Raw genomic sequence first — 18,766 nt, 5'->3', positions numbered from 1 at the left:
TACCGCAAAAAAAAAAAAAAAAAAAAAAAAAAAAAAAAAAATTCATGACCTGATACCTAAACTCTAGCAGCAAGAACAATGGCTAGTCCTCGTATCCTCAACGTCTGCCTTCAGAACATACCATAATCCCTGCTAAAATTAATATTGTTAAACACCACCCTCACTGAGCCAATCTTCATCTTTATTGCATAGTCCCTAATCTTCTCCTCTACGTAAAAAATGAAACAAACCCACTTTACCCAATATCCAAAGTCCTCTCATATGCCGCTAATCCACCTTTCTATTCTAACTTGCTTACACCCTGCTCCTTGGTCTGCACCCTGCCTTCCCAGTTCCATGGGCGGATCTTCCCATTTCCACTCCCATGCCTTGGTCCAGGCATGGCCCCTTCCTGTAACAGCCCCCTATCTTCTATCTGCCTGGCCACATTCTACTTTCCCTTTAATCAGAAATCCAGAAAGATATTCTCCCAGTGTACATCAATCTCCTTCCTATATGGTCATACTCAGGAGTATCACTCACTCTGGCACTCATCAAACTTCTTCTATGGCTAATAACATGCTTTGTACAAAGTTCCTGTCATCACCAGTACATTAGAAACCTCTTGAGGTATATTGTTTTGTGTGTGCATTACTACAGAGGTAAGCATAATGTTACTTACATAGAAGGCACCTAGTAAACACGTTCAGTGAGTACGTGAATTGACAAATGAAGAAACAAACTCTTGGAAAACTTTGAGAAAATGTTGGGTATTATTTCTGTTAAAAGCAGTTGTTAAAGCAAAAGGAAAAAAAGGAGGTATTTTAAAGTTTTATACTGAGAGTCATAGGACTACCTTTTATCTTAAGAAAAATGCATGCAGTTCAATTCCATGAACACTTAAGATAAATGTAAACCAACTGGAACAACAGATATACTACTGGCTTAAAGTTAAACTCACAATATCTAATATATTTTGTTTTTAAGAAACATCTGTTTGAAATGATTTTTTTACAGTTTGGGGGGAAGGGCAGGTGAAGGAGGAAAAGGAATTACTTTTTTTATGTTCTTTTTTCCCTACTGGATATTTCACATTTTAGCCCTCAGTTAGGAAAATGACTTCTGCAGGTGGCAAAACATCAGTAGCTCTAAGTACTCACCACAGAGGTAGCCTATACAGAGCTATTATTATTTCAAAATTGTATGCAGCTTAACTCAATTAAGGAATGAAAGTAATAGTCTCAAGATGCAAAAAAGCCAGCACAACAGAATTTGTATTATGCATTCACCATATTGGCTTGCATTTTCTAATGATAATAAGTTATTTACAAACAAGCATAAAAATAAATATTAGAAATATTTTTTAAATTATCAATTATATTTCAAGGTAAAGAAGGTAAACTTTACGTAAACTGTTGAATGATTCCTTTATAAATTACTTATAAGATTTTCTACATTTGGAAGAGGTCTTTAGGTATTATTTCATTAAGCTACTTGAAAATTTAAAGATTCTATTCATAATGTCAAGTGATGAGATGATTACAAAAAATTTACAAGAACTTGTAAATTATAAAAAGAAAACTGGCTTTCATTAAAAAGCCATTAGCAATTTACCAAAAGGAATGATTTTTACTTTTTCTGCATTATACCTGAACAAATTTTTGTTATCCTGCTTTTCATGAATACTTGAGGAAGTTAACATTGAACATCTGTACCTAATGAAAAATATATTAGGTCTCAGCTTTCAATTCTGTATATTTTATAGCTCCAAAAGGTGGAATTTTTTTTTTTTTTTGGCTAAAGCAGACGCTATTACATACTTTATGGTTGAAATGTACTGACTCAAATGAAGGAAAAATGCAAGACAGAATTTTTTTAAACCTTCATATGTAACATTTTCCATCCAATGATTAAGAATCATAAAATATACATTTTAAATGTACTGTATAATTTTAAGAAATCAGTTATAATCCTTATATGGGATGATATATTATCATACTCTTTATTCCATTAATATTACCAAAAGTATATAAAAAACTGAATATAAAGTTGGCTGAATTTAATCATGATGAATCCACCAGAATAGGCTATGAATTACTAATTACAGTTTCTCAAGTAAAAGCTATACACAGTTCAATCTCTGTCAGACAGAATCAGATCTTCTTTAATATAAATTGTGTAGCTGGTTTGAGACATAAGACTATAAATGCTAGAAACAGTAGGATTCTGGTATCATAGAATCACTTCTTCCCCAATCCCATCTTTCCACATTTTTGGTATATTTAGTGAAAGAAGGGGCAATGAATGGACATAATTAAATCACCTTGGAGTGCCGACTCATACTGGGTTGTCTTTATTATTGACTTGAAGGTCAACCCAAAATAGCCAAGTCTAGAAAGAATATCTTTACTTCCTGGGTTCATAATTGTGAACTTAGATCTTCACATCATCAATTCAGTCATGACTGACAGCTTGCCAGTAGACAGAGATCAGGTGGTTTGGTTAAATATTGTGATTAGTCATTTCCTCTTAAAATATGAGGACACAATGATATGAAATAATCATGTGCCTGAAATATTTTGTCAGGTAACTAAAATCAACACACATACTTGTACATACAAGTGTATTCCTCCCAGAAATGTAAGCTTGCCACAATTTCCATAAAGATTATCCCTTTTATCTTCTATTTTGCTATGAAAGAATGTTTTCCTCCTAGTAAGTTAGCAGTACTACACTCAGTTTCCTAAAGATATGACAACATCTAATAATGATATTTAACATTTGAGTTCTTACTATATGCCAAGCACTTTACATGTATTCATGTTTTTAATATTTTTACAAAACTGCGAAGTGAGTGCTTCTATTATGTCCATTTTACAGATGATGAAGTTGATGTATTTAGGTTAAATAACTTGCTTAAGCTCACACAGTGAAGCTGGCTCTTTAAGCCAAGAAGTCTAGGTTTAGAGTCTATGTTTTTAGCCACCAGTCTTGGTTAGTTAAATCAATATTTGCTGGATACACAAATGACTTTTCTATAACAATGCACTCTCTCTAATGCAGTTGTCTTTTTCTTTGTAGAAAATCTACAGAATTTTTCTCTCTAGAAACTCCTTCAGAAAAAAACAAAACAGTGTAGGGCTGAAGACAGTGGTGCTGAGAAATGAATAGCAAGCCACCTTGCTGATGATTGGAGAATGACCGAGAATAGCATTCAGGCATGCTCTGTTATGTAGCCTGATTCACTGCATAAGAAAACTAGTATATTTTATCTATAAGGGTGATCTAGATATGATCAAACTCTACTCCAATCTCCACTGTACCTCTCAATCACAGTCTATTTCTCCAATTAGAGAACTTGAAGCAACTCATCTGCTAACTTAACTCAAATTAGTCAGTGTTTTAAGACAAATATAAAGGTTGTGAGATAGGAAATGATTGATTATATCCAGAAACCCTAGATCAGCACCTGCTCCACACTGATTCAGAGTCTACCCTGCATTTGTATCAAGAAAAGACAAAGTCGGTTCTGTTGGAAAAGTTGGGTAAAACATTAGGGTGTAACTGCTCTGAAAGGTGTCAATTTGTGAACATAGACTTGATTCTTTAAATTTTTGAACTAGCATAAGACACCACCTTTCCTAAGAAATTTTTATTGACTTCTTCAAGAATATGAGAAGTCTGCAGGACAAGTATCCAGTAAAAGGACTTTAAGAAAAAAGAAGAGAGCTGTTCCAAACTCATTAGACAGCAGCAACTCCAGTAAATAGGTGCTTAACTTTATAATGCTAAAAATAGGTTTTTTTTAGAAATAACTGAATTAAGGAAAACATTACATATTGATCATACTATGCATATAACAACTGAATTTTCCTTTATGTGCATGTAGAAAAGTCAGAGAAAGGGACAATCACCATAACATCAACTGTCATAATGCATTTCTAAATACTAGTAAAATCAATTTAGCTTAACTTGATTTGTAATACATTTTTTGATTTATGCAAATTCCCTGCATATATCCAAACACATATGCCTACATCTTAAGGATCTAAAATCCTTAAGAACAATATCAATTTCTGTGATGCTTAACAACTACAATCTTTTCTCAAAATTATACTCCCATGTGATTCATGTAGTGTTATTAAACAAATACGAATTGAAGATAAAGGTCATTTTCAAATGATTAAAGAAACATAAAATAAAAAACAATCTGAGAACATCTATGTTAGTATATTCATTTCAAAATTAAACTAACAACAGTCTTCAATAGTCCTTCAACAATCATGAAATCTGTAGAGTGTGCCTTATCTATCTGAATGATGGGTAGTTGCTATAATCTGGGACTGTTAATTTAATTACATGCTGTTTATTCAAATTAACAAGTTTTTCTCCAAGACTTCTTTGTATAATCATTTGATGTTCAAATATGTCCTAAGGACATAGTTAATTAACAAATGGGCAATAGCTAGTTCATGAACAAAAATAACAAAACAGAAAGCCTAAAATAAAAATTAAATGTGTATATTTAATGTATAGCAGGGGACAATGGCCAGAGAAATGCTTTAGAGGCAAGATTCTCTTGATTCAGGTTTCTTTGTTGTCTTTTCTGAATGTTGGTCATAAAACTCCACAGTGTCAACTATTATCAATAGAAAACATACTTGGACTACAAAGATATGTAAGTAGTCAATAAATATCACAGGATGATTTTCTCATGAATCAGACTGGTATGCTACCACATAAACAAATCCCAACCATCATGACAATTTATTTAACTCAACTAGTTAACTTATAAAATAGTTTTTATATTCTAAAATATAAATTTTAGTTAGTCTAAAAATTTGCTATTGCAAATTTGCTATTGCTGCTTTAATTTTATGCTGAGGAATCTAAAGCGCTATTATTGTTACTGATTAAGTAAGTATATAGTACTTGAAAATTACAGTATTATGCCTTCATATTTGGCAAGAATGTGAATATTGGTCTATGAACCAATGAAATAATTTTCTTCTCTATCAAATAATTTTTATCCTCCAAAAAACCTGAATGTAAAGTGAGCGTTCTTTAAAAAATTCCACCTTTCAATTGACATTTTATATGTAGGACCAGAAATACCTGAATTTAGAATATCATTACTACTTTTTTTGAAAGGCAAAAAAGGAAAAAAATGTTACATTTTAGTCAAGTATTGCTAGAAAGAAATAGGAAATCTTTCCACAAGTAAGGTCCACACTACAATGGCAAAGTCTAGTTAAAAGCTTTAATTTAGTATGTGAATTTCCACCTCACCAAAAAATTCAGATACGTTATCTAGAGACCAGATCAACTTTGAAACTACCTTCAAGATATCTCTAACCTTCAAGTAGATAAGAATGGAGAATTGAAATAGAGCTGTATAATACAAATTTGCAAATATTTCTGAGGCAACAAAATGACCAGTAAGAATTTTAAAATTTACTTTAATGACTCCATTTCTAAAATACGTGAATACTAAATGTATCTATTATGTGTAGTAAAAATATCTTGTCACATAGCCATACATTTTTTCTCTCTTCCTTATTATCACCATTCTAGTACATAACATATTTTCTTACCTCTGAATGTTTTACCACTTTAAATAACCTCAAGATATTGGTCTACTTTCCAAGTTACCATGAGGATATTTACTTGAAATCTATCATCTACCTACTTTTATGAATTCAAGTTAACAGAAAGTGACATTTTACTATATTTTGAGATTCTTTTTTTTATTTTATTTTGAGATTCTTTTAAGATTTCTTTTCTGAGAAAATTTCACAAGCCATCAGTTGCTTCTGTGTTACCAATAACTGGCATTAAGAACATTAGCCTTTTTATTCTTTAAAAGAAAGATTATTCATTTACGTAAACTGTTTTCTCCTTGTTTATACATATTGATGATTTCAAACTGGGTCTCAAGAGATGGATTTCTTGGAAACTTAGACTTTTGGAACTGGAATGGACATTAGAGATCATCTACTCCAAACCCTTCATTTTATGGTTGAGGACACTGAGCCCAGAAAAGATAGCTGAGTGACTTTGGGCAAGTTTACCAAGTGAGAGAGCCAGAATCAGAAGCCAGGTCTCCTGACACCAGTTAGGAGCCAGGCCTCCTGACTTTTAGTCCAAGGATATTTCCATTACACATACACTGACTCTCTATTCTTTGAGGCTGTCTTGGGCTGCTCACACTGCTCAAGCTACTTTGTAAATGATCACATTCACCAAATAAAATGCTTTTGATGACAAGTCATGGGACTTTGGAACACACCTGTGTAATCAGGCTATACTCATAATCATGATTTCCCCCTGCCTGGAACATCTCAGGGACTCCTCGTCGAGCATGCAATAAATTATAAGCTCCTCAACATGGTCTTCAAAGCAGTATACGCTCTAGCCCCAACAAATCTCATGAAAGTCTCCCCCTCTTGATCTACACTGTTGACACTAGCCTTTGTTCAGTTCTTCTAAGGCGCCAAACTCCTTCCTATCCCACACATGCCATTCTTTCCACACAGCCTTTTCTCCCACACTTTGTCTAGCTATTAATTATTCTTCAGATATCAGTTTTAAATATAAGATCCCTTAAAAAGGATTTCCCCAAGCCCTCTGATCATTTGCCCCATTCCCACCTCCTTGTTTTTACATTCTTATTGCAACCTATATCTTTTAGTGTTTATACCAAGTCCAATTAATGATTTATTCAGTCACTTATTTATATTAATTTCTTGTTCAATCTACTCCAAGCTCTATAAGAACAGGCACTCTGTCTATTCTTAGTCACCACTCTACCCTCTAGCACTTAGCAGACTGTGCTGAAACACAATAAACACAATAGCTAGTATATTTACTATAACTAGTTGATTACTATGTGCCAGACCTTGTTCTAAAGCTGACGATCTTACTTGACTCTCCAACAATCCCATGAGGTTGGTACTAGTATTATATGTATTTCACAGATGACGAAACCCAGGCACAGTGCATTCAGATACTTGCCCAGTATCACAGAGCTAGTAAGTGATGGAACTGAGATTTGAATTCAAGCATTCTGATTCCAGAGTCCATTTTATTCAAATAATTATTATGCTGATGTACACCCAAATATTTGTTGAATAAATGAATGAACTTACTCACCAAATCAAATTAATCATATCACTGAACTATATAAATGGAATAACACCACTACATATAGAGTTTATAATATGTCAGGCACTAAGTAGTATACATATTTTAATTATTTAATCTCACAGCAACCCTACCATCATTACCACTTCATAGATGAGGAAACTAAAGAACAGAGAGATTAAATAACTTGCTCAAGATCATATTGCTAGTTAAGTGGCACATCTGGTGTTCAAACACAGGCAGTTTATTCCAAGTCTGTGCCTTAACTTCTATACTGCCATGCTGTGACAGCCCATATCTGAAAACAGCTCAAAGTTAATAAAATATTAATATAACAATAATTAGTGAACATACAAAAGAGGGAGGAAACCCAACTGTTTAGGCTAAATTGACATCCTCTGTATAATGGAGATAAATAAAAATGTTCTTCCCTTGTATAAATGAAAGGTAGCCCTTCCTTCTGGTGGATATCACTCCATAGCACAGTGAAGGGTCTTTCTGGGGAGTGATGGATGTGAAGGATGCCTTCTGCATTTCTTCTCTTACCCTTTAACTGGGCTCCCTTGCAAAGGGCACCACCTGAGTTTCCATATGCGGTAGCCCTGGTCAGACTACATAGAATTGTCAAAAGCATGTGCACACAGTAAGGAAAAAGGAAAGATCTAACTCTAGGGTAAAGGCTTAAAAAATGCAAAAGCAATGTAAAAATCCAGAGCCATGGTGAGCAAAAAGAAAAATCTTGCTAAAATGTGCTAAAACCTTGTCAAACCTTGCTAAAATTACAGATGCACTATGCTCTTCACTAAACTCTTCAGTTTCATCAGCTAGAAAGTGACGATAACAACACTTACCTTGAAGGAATCCTTTCAATAATAAAATAATATTGGTGAAATCCTTTCTGTAAATGATAAAGCACCAGGCAAATTCTATGTTTACTCAATATTCAAATCTTATAAACTCTATAAGGATCCTTTTTTCAGGTCTTAAAACAATTTTGTTCTCTGTGAAAAATTACTAGTGAAAAAGCATTGCTTTATATGATGATCCTTTGAATGTATGATTCCACTTTGCACATGGTTGAAATTGTATACTCCTAATATGCCAGCACAACAGAAACAAAAAAAGAGGCAGCCTTAGCATGAGGTAGCATTTTTCTCTAAGATCGTCCTTTTGGAAGAATACTTAAAAACAAAAGTGTAATGAAAAGAAAAATTTTAGTTCAAGGTTGGATGACTCCTGTCAGCTCATTTGGACAAAGGATAGATGTTATTGTTCCAGAGTCTGGGTATTCAGCAGTTTTAGAAGGTGTGCTATAAAAGTAGGGCAAAGAAATCTAGCTTTAGAAGCCAGATTTCACAGACTGTGGCCCGTGTGCAGTGTCAAAAGAATAGGCCAAACTGGTCAGTTGCATGAAAGAAAAGTAAAAATAAATCAGATCAGCAAGGGTGTAGATGAAATGAGCAATTTGACCACACAGTTACAATGCATGATATTGGAATTACTAAGCACAGTTAATGTGAGAGACATTGGGAAATTCATCTAAATTCTCTATATGCTTCAGGTCTCCCAGATGCAAAATGCAAATAATGAAAGTCTTTCTTTCTAAAGTGGTGTCATATGCTTAGGAGAAGGACACTACATGAGCAGGGAGAATAAACCTGTTATCTTTGATGACAAAATGAGATCTTATAACCTTACCTAACAGATTGGTTAACCACAAGGCCAGATCTTCTTTCATCGGTAGCAAATTAGCTTCATGTCTGCTGGCCAGCCACTGGCTATACTGATGCATATCAGAGAGGCCAGGTCCACTGCGTACCTTTGGGTTCAGAGCAGTGCACATTATTTATCCACTTGTAATACCTGTTTTGGAAACAAAAGAGCAATTGCTTTTTATACAATCTTCTCTTGTTAAAATCTCACTGCCAATGACACAGTAAGGAATATGATCTGTGGAAGTTTGGATGACAAGTCAGGTTATTAATTATTAAACCCCCATGAAACACTGTTTGCTTTACTTGTACTGGCCCTGTCACTTTTGACCAACTACTTGGTAGGAAGCAGCAGCTGTCAAAGGTCAAATAGAAAAATCAAACAGTAAGCTCTCTGCTTGTGTAAAACATCATATTTGGAAAAATGACAGTTTCTAAGGAAAGAAATTCTACTTATTCAAAAACAATAAAAAGTGGTTGATTAAAATTTTGGTATCCAAATTGTAAACTCCCATTGTTTGGGTTAATTTTTGAAGCCATCGATTTCCACAGAATTTTAGGACTGAATACTAGAAGTGACAGTATTTGCAAAATTTCTTATAAACATATGACCACTACTCTTAAAACTATTACCTATGAGATTAAGCACAGCCCTTGGTTCTTTACAGATGGCCAAGTAATCATGTACTTACACTTTAGAGAATTGGGTGGGACATGGGGGAGTGTGTCCTTCTAGAGTCCCTACCACTCTTCTCTTATTTTACAGTTAATGAAAACAAAACCAAAGAGGAAGGGTGACTCAACCAAGATCATATAGCTAGATCATGGCAGAGTCAGGCTTGAACTTGGGTCTTTACTCTAAGACCATTACTGTTTTCAGAATGACACATTTTACAAAATAGTGTCATCAGGAAACCACGTTATAACCCAGGAATTACACCGTAATTCTAATAAATATCGTCACAGGTTTTCTTTTGTCATACTTTGTACCTTCTCATTTCGTATGTTTTGCATACTAGGGTTTGTTTGTATTCATGTTTAGCAAAGATGTAATTACATTACATATCTTATATCTACACAGTAAGGGATGATTTCACTAACCTATGAGTAACACAGTCTTCTATGTGGGTTGCAGAAAAGATGTATGAATATATATATACTTGGCCTTAAATGTAGTACTATTGTATGCATTATTTATAGGACCTAAGACTATAGATGTAATATTGGAGCAGGAAGGTAATAAACTCATAAGTTTATGTGTAGAACTCCATTCTGTATGCAAATAGTGACTATAAAATAACCAAGTGCATTATGACTGAATGAAATGAAAATGAAAATGTTTGCAAATGACAAAAAGTAAGATTTATATGATATAATGGGGTTTTCAGCTATATTTATTACTAATGGTGGTTTAAGTTTACCAGTATAAGTTGTATATACCCTTGTCAGTTTTATCATTTGAAAAGTTACATAACATTCATTTCCAATTAATCTCAAACTCTAATTCTCTTAGCCTAGGTTAATTTTTGTCTTTTAAAGACAGCTTTTAAACAAAATAAGACATTGGTGTTCAGAAAACTGTAAAATGTGACAGTCTCACAAACATTTTGCTGTAGCATTAGAAAAGACTGCTGGGAGCATGATTAAACACCTAAAAAGTGTCATAAATCTATAATTTAAAAGCACAGACAATTTAATTTCCAGAGAAATTATGCTTTGAAGTAATTTTTGCAGAAAAAAATTACTGTAAGTTTTCTTTGAAAACACCTTCTGTAAATCTCTGTATATCTAGTCATCTAAAGTAATAACTAGTGAAAATGTGAAATATTTTAATATACCTTGTCATATGCTACTAAATTGTCATTACAGGGATCAGAAGATCACAATTGTCTATTTTTTTTTTTGCAGTTAATCATGACATTATTCATATAAAGTCCTAAAGATTCTCCAAACCCTGTGACTAAACCAGAAGGTTAAAACATTTTTTGCCCCAGTTCTTTAAAAAATAGGTCCAACCCCAGGAAAACAAAACATTTCCCAGTAGTTGGTTAGGATTCCTACAGGCTAGCTAGCCTCAGAAACAAACATTTAAGTAATAATACATTTAAGCACATGATTCATACATTTAAATAACTAATTGAAATCTTAAAAGGGTTACCTCTAAAATGCCTTTCTTCTCAAGACACAATATCTCCCGCTACTTTCCTGAAAGTGAGATGTGGTAGTTCAGTAACTTTACCTACATCCTATTATGTTCTCTGCAACTTCCATTTAAGCATCAGAGTCCTATTTTGCTTTGTAAAAGCAAGAAGACACCTCAGATTCGTAAGCTCATTGTCCAGCAAAGAATTCATCAAGGGATAGTTTACAGTAAGCCTAATGGCATATAACAGTTTCAGTGAGTCAGAGGGACACAATCTGTCCCCTCAATGCTTCTAAACAGTGAAGTTTTTATTTTCCTTGACAGTGGCACATTTATTTCTCATGTAGTCTGTCCTGTATTTTGCCAGAAATGTAATTTAAACTATCTTCTAATATTTACAGATGATCATTAAGTTAAAACAATAACTAAGCAATGTTTGTTACGCTCCTTTGTATATAATCAAAATTATATGTAAAGTGAAAAAAAAAGAAAGAACAGTTATATTTTCCCAGGAGGCAAAGGTAGGAGAAAGAAGGCTTAGTGGGTAATTAGCATCCGATAGAAGTTAAACAATGAAACATATGCCAAATATGTAGACACCTAAAGTCACTGTCATAGATAGGGACTCTTCTGTTTAAGGGACTCTTCTATTTAAGTCCCTTTTGAAAAAAATTAGGATTTTGATCCAAATTCTTCTGATCCTTTTTTCACATTTTAAATCACCATCAAACTTGGCATGACTCTATGGTTTAGCTGAAAGTCATTACATGGTGGTCTTGGATTTAAATATAGCTGAGATATGAATAGAAAAGATGAAAATGGACCCAGCTAGCAGGATCAAAATTTTGAGTGTGAATTACCCCATGTTGAAGCAGTTTCCAAGTGAAATGATTAAATTGTGATGAACAAAGTTCAGATAAATTTATATTACCCAGATAAAAAGATCACTACAGGATTATAAACCTTTTATAATTTTTGACAAATGTTTAATCCATCTGAATGAGTTGAACTAGACCACAAAGAACAAATTACAAGAAAAAGGTCATTTCTGATCTTTTGAATTCATTCAAACATTTTCGAAAACAACCAGAGATACCAAGGGGTAGCTTTTAAGACAGGAAATGAAATGATACACTGACTTGAAGAAAAAAAATAGGTTTTGGAGAAAGAAAAACTTCTTTTTTTTGTATAACATATCTAAATACTGAAAGATGTTACTATTAAAATTCATATAACCTAAATATTTAAAAAGCTTGATAAGTAACTTCAGTAATTACTAAGCAAAGCCAATCGCTTTGAAAAAACGAGTAAGGATTCAAATGCTTCTATGCCTTCTTCAGACTATGGCTTCTCCAAGCTTTATGGGTCTATCTAAAAATGATAACTCAACCCTCAGGATTTGGAATTCAGAAAAATAAAACTTAAAGGGAAAAACATGCAGAAACTTAATACAGAATTCTTCAAAGAATGTGTGTGTGTGTGTATTTTTTTCTTTCTTTCCATAGAAGTGATTCTGGAATAACCATTATGAATATGATGAGACTTGAACCAGCCCAGGGGAAGAAGAAAAAATTAATGACTCCATAAGTAAAATGTCACATGTTTAAAGATTCTGTTTAGTCTGTTGTTCCAGAATCCCAGTTGAAGACATAGTTTTGACTCTGAGGAAAAAGTATTCTTTTTCACCACCTAGAGGTGTGCTTCAATTATGACCAAGATGTTTTCTGGTTTATCTCTAGTCTTTGTTGCCATATTATAAAAAAAGTATCACAATATTCCATGGAAAATAAATTAGAAAGAAAAATAAGAATAAATGATAAACATTATATCACTACTGTCTGATATGACATTCTGCTCAGAAGCATGATTAATAGAATATTAGAGCTGGAATCAGAAGTCCTGGGGTCAAATACTGGCTCTACTAACTGGCTATTTAGTAGTTGTTCTATCCTAGTTATATGACTCTTTTTCTTTGTACTTGAATTCTCCAGTATGTATAATGGAGGTTAACACCTCACATATACGTGTGAAGATGAAATATTTGTGTCAGTATTTGGCATATATCTTACATTCAAAAAACACTAGCTAAATTGAAATCATCACCATAGGAAATATGTAAAAATAAAGCTTCCACTGACTTATTTTAAAAAGAAAAGAAATTCTGTAACAAAAATAGGAATATTTTGTAGAACTCTAGATAACTAAGAAAAGACAAAGGGCAGGGGGAGAAATGAAAACAGATAAAGAATTGATGAAATAAAACCATAAATAATGGAAAATCCCAAGTTTTCTTCATATTGAGAGGGATGAAACTTCCAGGATGATGAGTGAAATGCTGAACTCCAAGATGGGTAGTTTACATGTTTTTAAAAACAAATTTTGGTAACATATTATACTTCATTTTGGCATCAAAGACTCATAAGCTATTAAGAAAGGGGAATGCCATGCCTCTCAAAATAAATGTGAAAGGATGTCACCACACCCTTCCCCCCCCCACAAAGACACCTAACTGTGGCCATTTAAAACAGAGTGCTAATGAACCCACAGTCAAGGGTCCCTTCACTAAAGGCCACCTTTGTTCTGATTTAGAACATCGACCTCCCCTCTGTCTAGTCAGTTTTGTGTGCTATGGGTGTGAAACAACTAAGAAAACAAAGTTTATAGGCCAATAACACTGTCTTTTACAATTAAAAAAATAAAAACACCTTAAGACAAACACCCTTCCATAATCTGGAAGGAGAAAATGCTATCATTCAAGCTAGACTCAAAGAATTAACAACCAAGGAGAGCTCTAGATGGCTCTTTCACCATTCTGAGTTCTTTATGCCTATGTGATTCACTTTGGCTGGCCAATAATATATCTACAAAGCTATATATTCTCAACCAATGTCATGAATGTAAAATCTTAACCTAAGAATCTGAACAGAAAATAAAAGTCTAAAATGTAATCAGAAAGGTAATTCTAGATCTTGTAAATGGACCTTCGCTTCTGGCTAAGGGGAGCAACTTGTCAGAAATTAAAAAGCGCTCAGTGTAAAGGCAAAATGACACTCGTTACTAGTTTTTCTAATTATATAATAAAATCTTTAAACTCAAATGGACCTTAGAAGATTTACCAGCCAAATTTCTGGTTATTAATAAGGGACTGGAAGCCTAAGACGTTTTGGCCAAAGTAACAAGTCTAGTTAGTCAGTCATTAAAAGTACCCTACTCAGCCTTCCTGGTGCCCAAACTCAAGGAATGCTAACTCTCTTCCAGGAATCTCTTTCTTATCTTGCAGCCCCATGATGATTTGTCTTGAACCAAATGATGGTATACCTACAATAATAATTCCTTTTCAAATCATGACCAAAAAATTAAGACTGAGTGGGAACTAATTTCTTATATTTTCTTGGCATTAGAGATTTTTTAGTTTTTTTTTTTTAATTATACTAAACTATTCTTCCAAACAATTTAGCTCAGGTTTCTGGACCCCTACCAGATTAGTTTCAAACTTAATTTGAATAGAAAATCATCTGAAAGTCACTAATTGATTAGGCTATTTGAGGACTTACATCAAAATTTAACCTAAGTTGATTAAGTAAATCTTAATTCATAAGAAGATGTTGCTGTGTGTGTGTCCACGTGTGTATTGTTTGCAACAAAAAGATTTCTGTTTTACATAACTATAGTGTAGTTGAGAGCTAGCAGAGTTCTACATTCTGTTGAATATATATGTACTCTCATGTAAGGGGAGAGCATTAGCAAAAACTCAGCTGATTTGACTCTGAAAACATTTAGGACAGAAGCATTACACAAGCGTCTTACTCTTCTTGCCAAGAGATATTTTCTACCTTTACTCTAATTCTTTTCTCTAGTCAGAAAACACTGAGTGGAAAATCTTGATAGTCGTCCAGGAGAAATTAAAAGAAACAGCGGGATCTCTGTGCCACCATATCAAAACCACAAAGATACCAAAATTACCTTAACATCAGCTCCAGTTTTAACAACTCCCTCTGCAAACAAATTGTTAGAGCCTCATTATTTGGTTTCAACCAAGGTAACTTTGGCCTTCCAAAGGCTCCCGAAGTCTATAAATATAAAGCAGGCTTGCAGGCTTGAAGCAAAATTCTAAAATTATGCATAACATACTTAGGATTAATATAAGAACTGACATTCTTCCATACCTGCAAGTTTAACTAAAATTTCTTACCAAGATAACTAGGACACTCAGTGGCAATCACAATACCTTTTGCACCAGATGAAATAAATTTCGCCTTGTGAGTTTATTTCCCAGCGAAGCACAGTCCACATCACAAAAGTATGGTGTGTAACACTAAAATGAAGAACTAAGCCCCAAGTTCAGTAGCACACAGGCTGAAATGCAAGCTACCTTTCCCTTTCAAAGCCCACTCAGGGAACCGTGTACTAAAGCTGCAAGGTGCATTGCAAAGGCTGCCTGTCCCATGCCTCAGATATCTGTCCCTTACCTTGTCTTAGGCACTGAGAACCAGGATGCCCATGCTGGAGAGGACTGCCACAGTCACCACCTCCTCCTCCACAGTTAGGGGGGAGCATTCCTCGAGAAGGAACTCATTGATCAATTTCAAAGACAGGCTGGGCAAACCAGATCCAGCTGGAGTTAATCAGTGTCCACACTGCTAAGATGTTGGGGAAGAAAACCAGTGAGCCCGAGGCCTCCTCAGCCTTGTCTCTGTGAATCTCAGGGGATAGGTGAGGAGAAAAGGTGGATTTCCTCTGCCTGGCTGGCACCTCCGACCTGTCTGAGCCTTTATTTAACACTAGGAGGCCTAATGGGTGTTCCTGTGCACATGCAGATCTTATTTCCTGGGCATAAGATCTCCCATAGTTGATCTAGCTTTGTAGGAGAGGGTGCTTGGGGAGAGGGAGGAGTTTACAAGAGAGACAGTAAAGTTTTGCAAACTCTTGACTGTAAGAGGATGAAGGTAAAGAAGGTGGGAGAGAGGAAAGGTTCTGATTTCCAAAAGGGTTAACTGGAGGAAAGTGGACAATCCCCCCGCCCCCCCACACACACACCCCAATTGTACTGAAAGGTAGAAAACAGAATCTGTTAACCCCTGCTTTTGCTTCCCCTCTATTCATGACAGTAGAAACTTCGGATGTCTGGACTAGGCTAATGGCAATTTATTAGGCTGATAGAATTTAATCTTGCCAGAATAGTTAATGCCTCCAAAGCCAAGTTGGCTCCTGTGCTCCCCAAATAATTTCAGATTTCAAAACCTTGCTCTTTGGACGAGAAGAACAATACCATGCAAAAAAAAAAAAAAAAAATCGCCCCAAAGGGGGTTGATTCATAGGCTAGCCTAGCGTTTGTTTATTCACGTAGCAAAAGCTCGACTCTGTCAAACTCATCAGTGGAAGACAGCATCACCCCAAATCACGCGTGTCGCGCTCTTTCCCCCGCTCCCGGCCTCCTTGACTCAAGTAAAGCACTAAGGATCAATCCATTAAGACCATCCCCCCTCCGCTTTCCTCTCCTCAATAAGGGACAACGCTGAGCATGCAGACAGAGACCCTTCTGTACGAATGCATATGTGTGTCTTTACATCGTTGTGCTAATGAGAAATCCTCACTCCTGTCCCCGGTTGGCTGAGCCGCCCCAGCGGGTTTCTTCGTTGAGGCGGTCATTTGGACTGTTCCACAATAGGGATGAGGAACACATGGTCGCTTCCAGGGAGTCAGAGAGTCACCCACTGCAGTGACCACACACCGAGCGCCAGAGCCCGTCCGGCTGTCCGAGGCCCTCCACCCTTCCCAGCCGCGTGCCCGACGTTACTGGCGACGACGGCCCCCCTCCCCTGCCGCCAGCCGTGAGGCAGAGGCCGGGACTCCGCAAGCCGGGCTGCAGAGCGCTCACGCCGCGGCGACGGCGGCGGAGAGCGGGGCCCGCCCGCCTGCTCACCCCCGCGTCCGGAGCTGGGCTGCTGGCAGCTCTCAGGGGCACCGGGGCTCCCGGCTCGGCTCCTGCAGCGTCTCGGGGCCGGCCCCCTCCCGGCGCGGGTCCTGCGGCAGCCGCTCTCCGCACCCCACCAGCCCGGCGGCAGCGGCAGCGGCAGCAGCTCCAGCCGCGCTGCCCCTCTTCATACTTCTCTGATGGCTCCTCTCGGTGCTGTTTGGGAAAACGATTTTTTCCCCCTGCCAGAAACAGATTTCCTACATTTCATCAGTCCACATAGACCGAGCGGAAGTAAAATGCTTACTTTTTCTGGTGGACAGCAAACGCAATTGACACTGATTTACCCTTCAAACGGGGAGAGATTGTATTACAAGCCCTTGGCAGCAATTCCGAGTTTGGGGCCAAGCTCCGGCCCCCTCCCGGTCCCCCAAACACTAACCTAAAGGGCGGGGGAGAGGGCTGGGGAGGGGATCATATTTAACTCGGAGGTTTTAACAGAGTCAGTGGCTTTAGCACAATATTAAAATTGGGTGTTGGGAAAGTTTTGCTTTCCTGGCCAGTGATTTTGCAGACTCGGAGGCATGAGCTTGCCGGTAACTTCGGCCACTCTTCGTTCAAATTGAACAATTTGATTTCTTACAACTCCCTTTAAATATCAGACTTTAGAAGAGGCTGTATTTCACGGCTGTTTTCGCTTTACAAAAGGAAATACAGTTCCACCCTTCCTCCTCTCAGCCTCAGCTCAGTATTATGTTGAATGTCATAGACAATTTTCTCCAACTGTTGTTTATTAGGGTATGTATTCTGAGACGAAAAGTCTCCCCATGAAGCAGACAGATGTTCAAGTGTCTGCTTCGTCTCTAATAGACATGTGACCTCTTGTTGAGTGTCCTAATCGCCTCAGGTTACTACTTTCCGTGGAGTGTAGGTGAAAATGATCACACTTCCGTGGAGTGTAGGTGAAAATGATCACACTTTTTTGTTGTTGTCGTTTCCATGTTCATCAGTTTCACAAGCATTTCTATTCAATGATCGTGTGGCACAGGTATTCTAGTCCTCTCTTGGATATCATGTTTAAGACGGTGAGCAATGTACCAACACACCCAGCCCAGCCTCCCCCCCACCCCCCCACCCAAAAATAGAAACTACCTGTGGATGGATAATAGCAAAGTGATGTGGGTAATTTTAGATATAACTGAAAAAATGCATTTTGTACTTATTATTGCTTTCATCTGGAAATGGTTATTTGCTCTAAAACATCTAGAAACTGCATCAGTTCCTTGGTTGTAGTAGCAGTGCAAATAATGAAGAAGGGAAGAAAACAGATGGAAAAGTTTGGTGGTGCTGAACTCCAAGCTTTTTATTTTAGTTCAGTTGGGTACTGCAATTAGCTCCATATTCCTCCTTGGGCTTCCCGGAAGAAAGGGAAAAGAGCCATTCCTCATTTTAAGGAGAAACAGCATTACAAAAAGGCCTATCTTACTGCTTAGATATACATCAACGAGAACAACAAAACATACAGAACAGGTTACTGATGAATTTGAGCAATCATGCTGATAATAAAAATTTTCAAAATTTAACCAGATAGATCTGAGTGTTACTACAGGCCCAACAAAGAACTCTCAGTTTCTGAACCTATAAAATTTAAGTAAAATCAAACATCCTTGATAATTTTTCATGATCAAAATATCATCAGCCAATAAGTGTTAATTTAAGTATCTTCAGGGTATATGAGTTCAAAAAGTTTAACACCTAGATTTTCAAAAGCTCATAGTCTCCTCTTCTTTCTACATAAATATTCTTGTCACATTATTCAATATTAACATTATAAAAAGAAAAGTGTAAAGACAATATTTTTGTTGATTAAGGGAC

At 36.2% G+C, this 18,766-nt stretch overlaps 1 protein-coding gene across 4 annotated transcripts in view; it reads right to left on the bottom strand.

The window, feature by feature from the left end:
- GAS2 (growth arrest specific 2) overlaps positions 1-17,128 on the bottom strand; it is a 124,100-nt gene extending 106,972 nt beyond the window's left edge. For 3 of the 4 annotated variants that reach the window (XM_081241328.1, XM_081241329.1, XM_081241330.1), the window contains exons 1-2: positions 16,901-16,987; positions 8,821-8,985 (exon numbers count right to left, since the gene is read on the bottom strand). In XM_081241328.1, coding sequence (XP_081097454.1) covers positions 8,821-8,965 — 145 coding nt within the window. In that variant the 5' untranslated portion in view covers positions 8,966-8,985; positions 16,901-16,987. Of the gene's footprint in view, positions 1-8,820; positions 8,986-16,900 lie in introns of all 4 variants that reach the window. The other variant, XM_081241331.1, reaches the window with a different exon arrangement.
- Positions 17,129-18,766: the final 1,638 nt, after the last annotated feature.

This window comes from Mesoplodon bidens, assembly GCF_964165515.1.
Source record: "Mesoplodon bidens genome assembly, chromosome: 7".
Taxonomy (NCBI): Eukaryota; Metazoa; Chordata; class Mammalia; order Artiodactyla; family Ziphiidae; genus Mesoplodon; species Mesoplodon bidens.
Note: the sequence above shows the minus strand (reverse complement) of the source record. Positions and strands in the feature narration are given on the sequence as shown.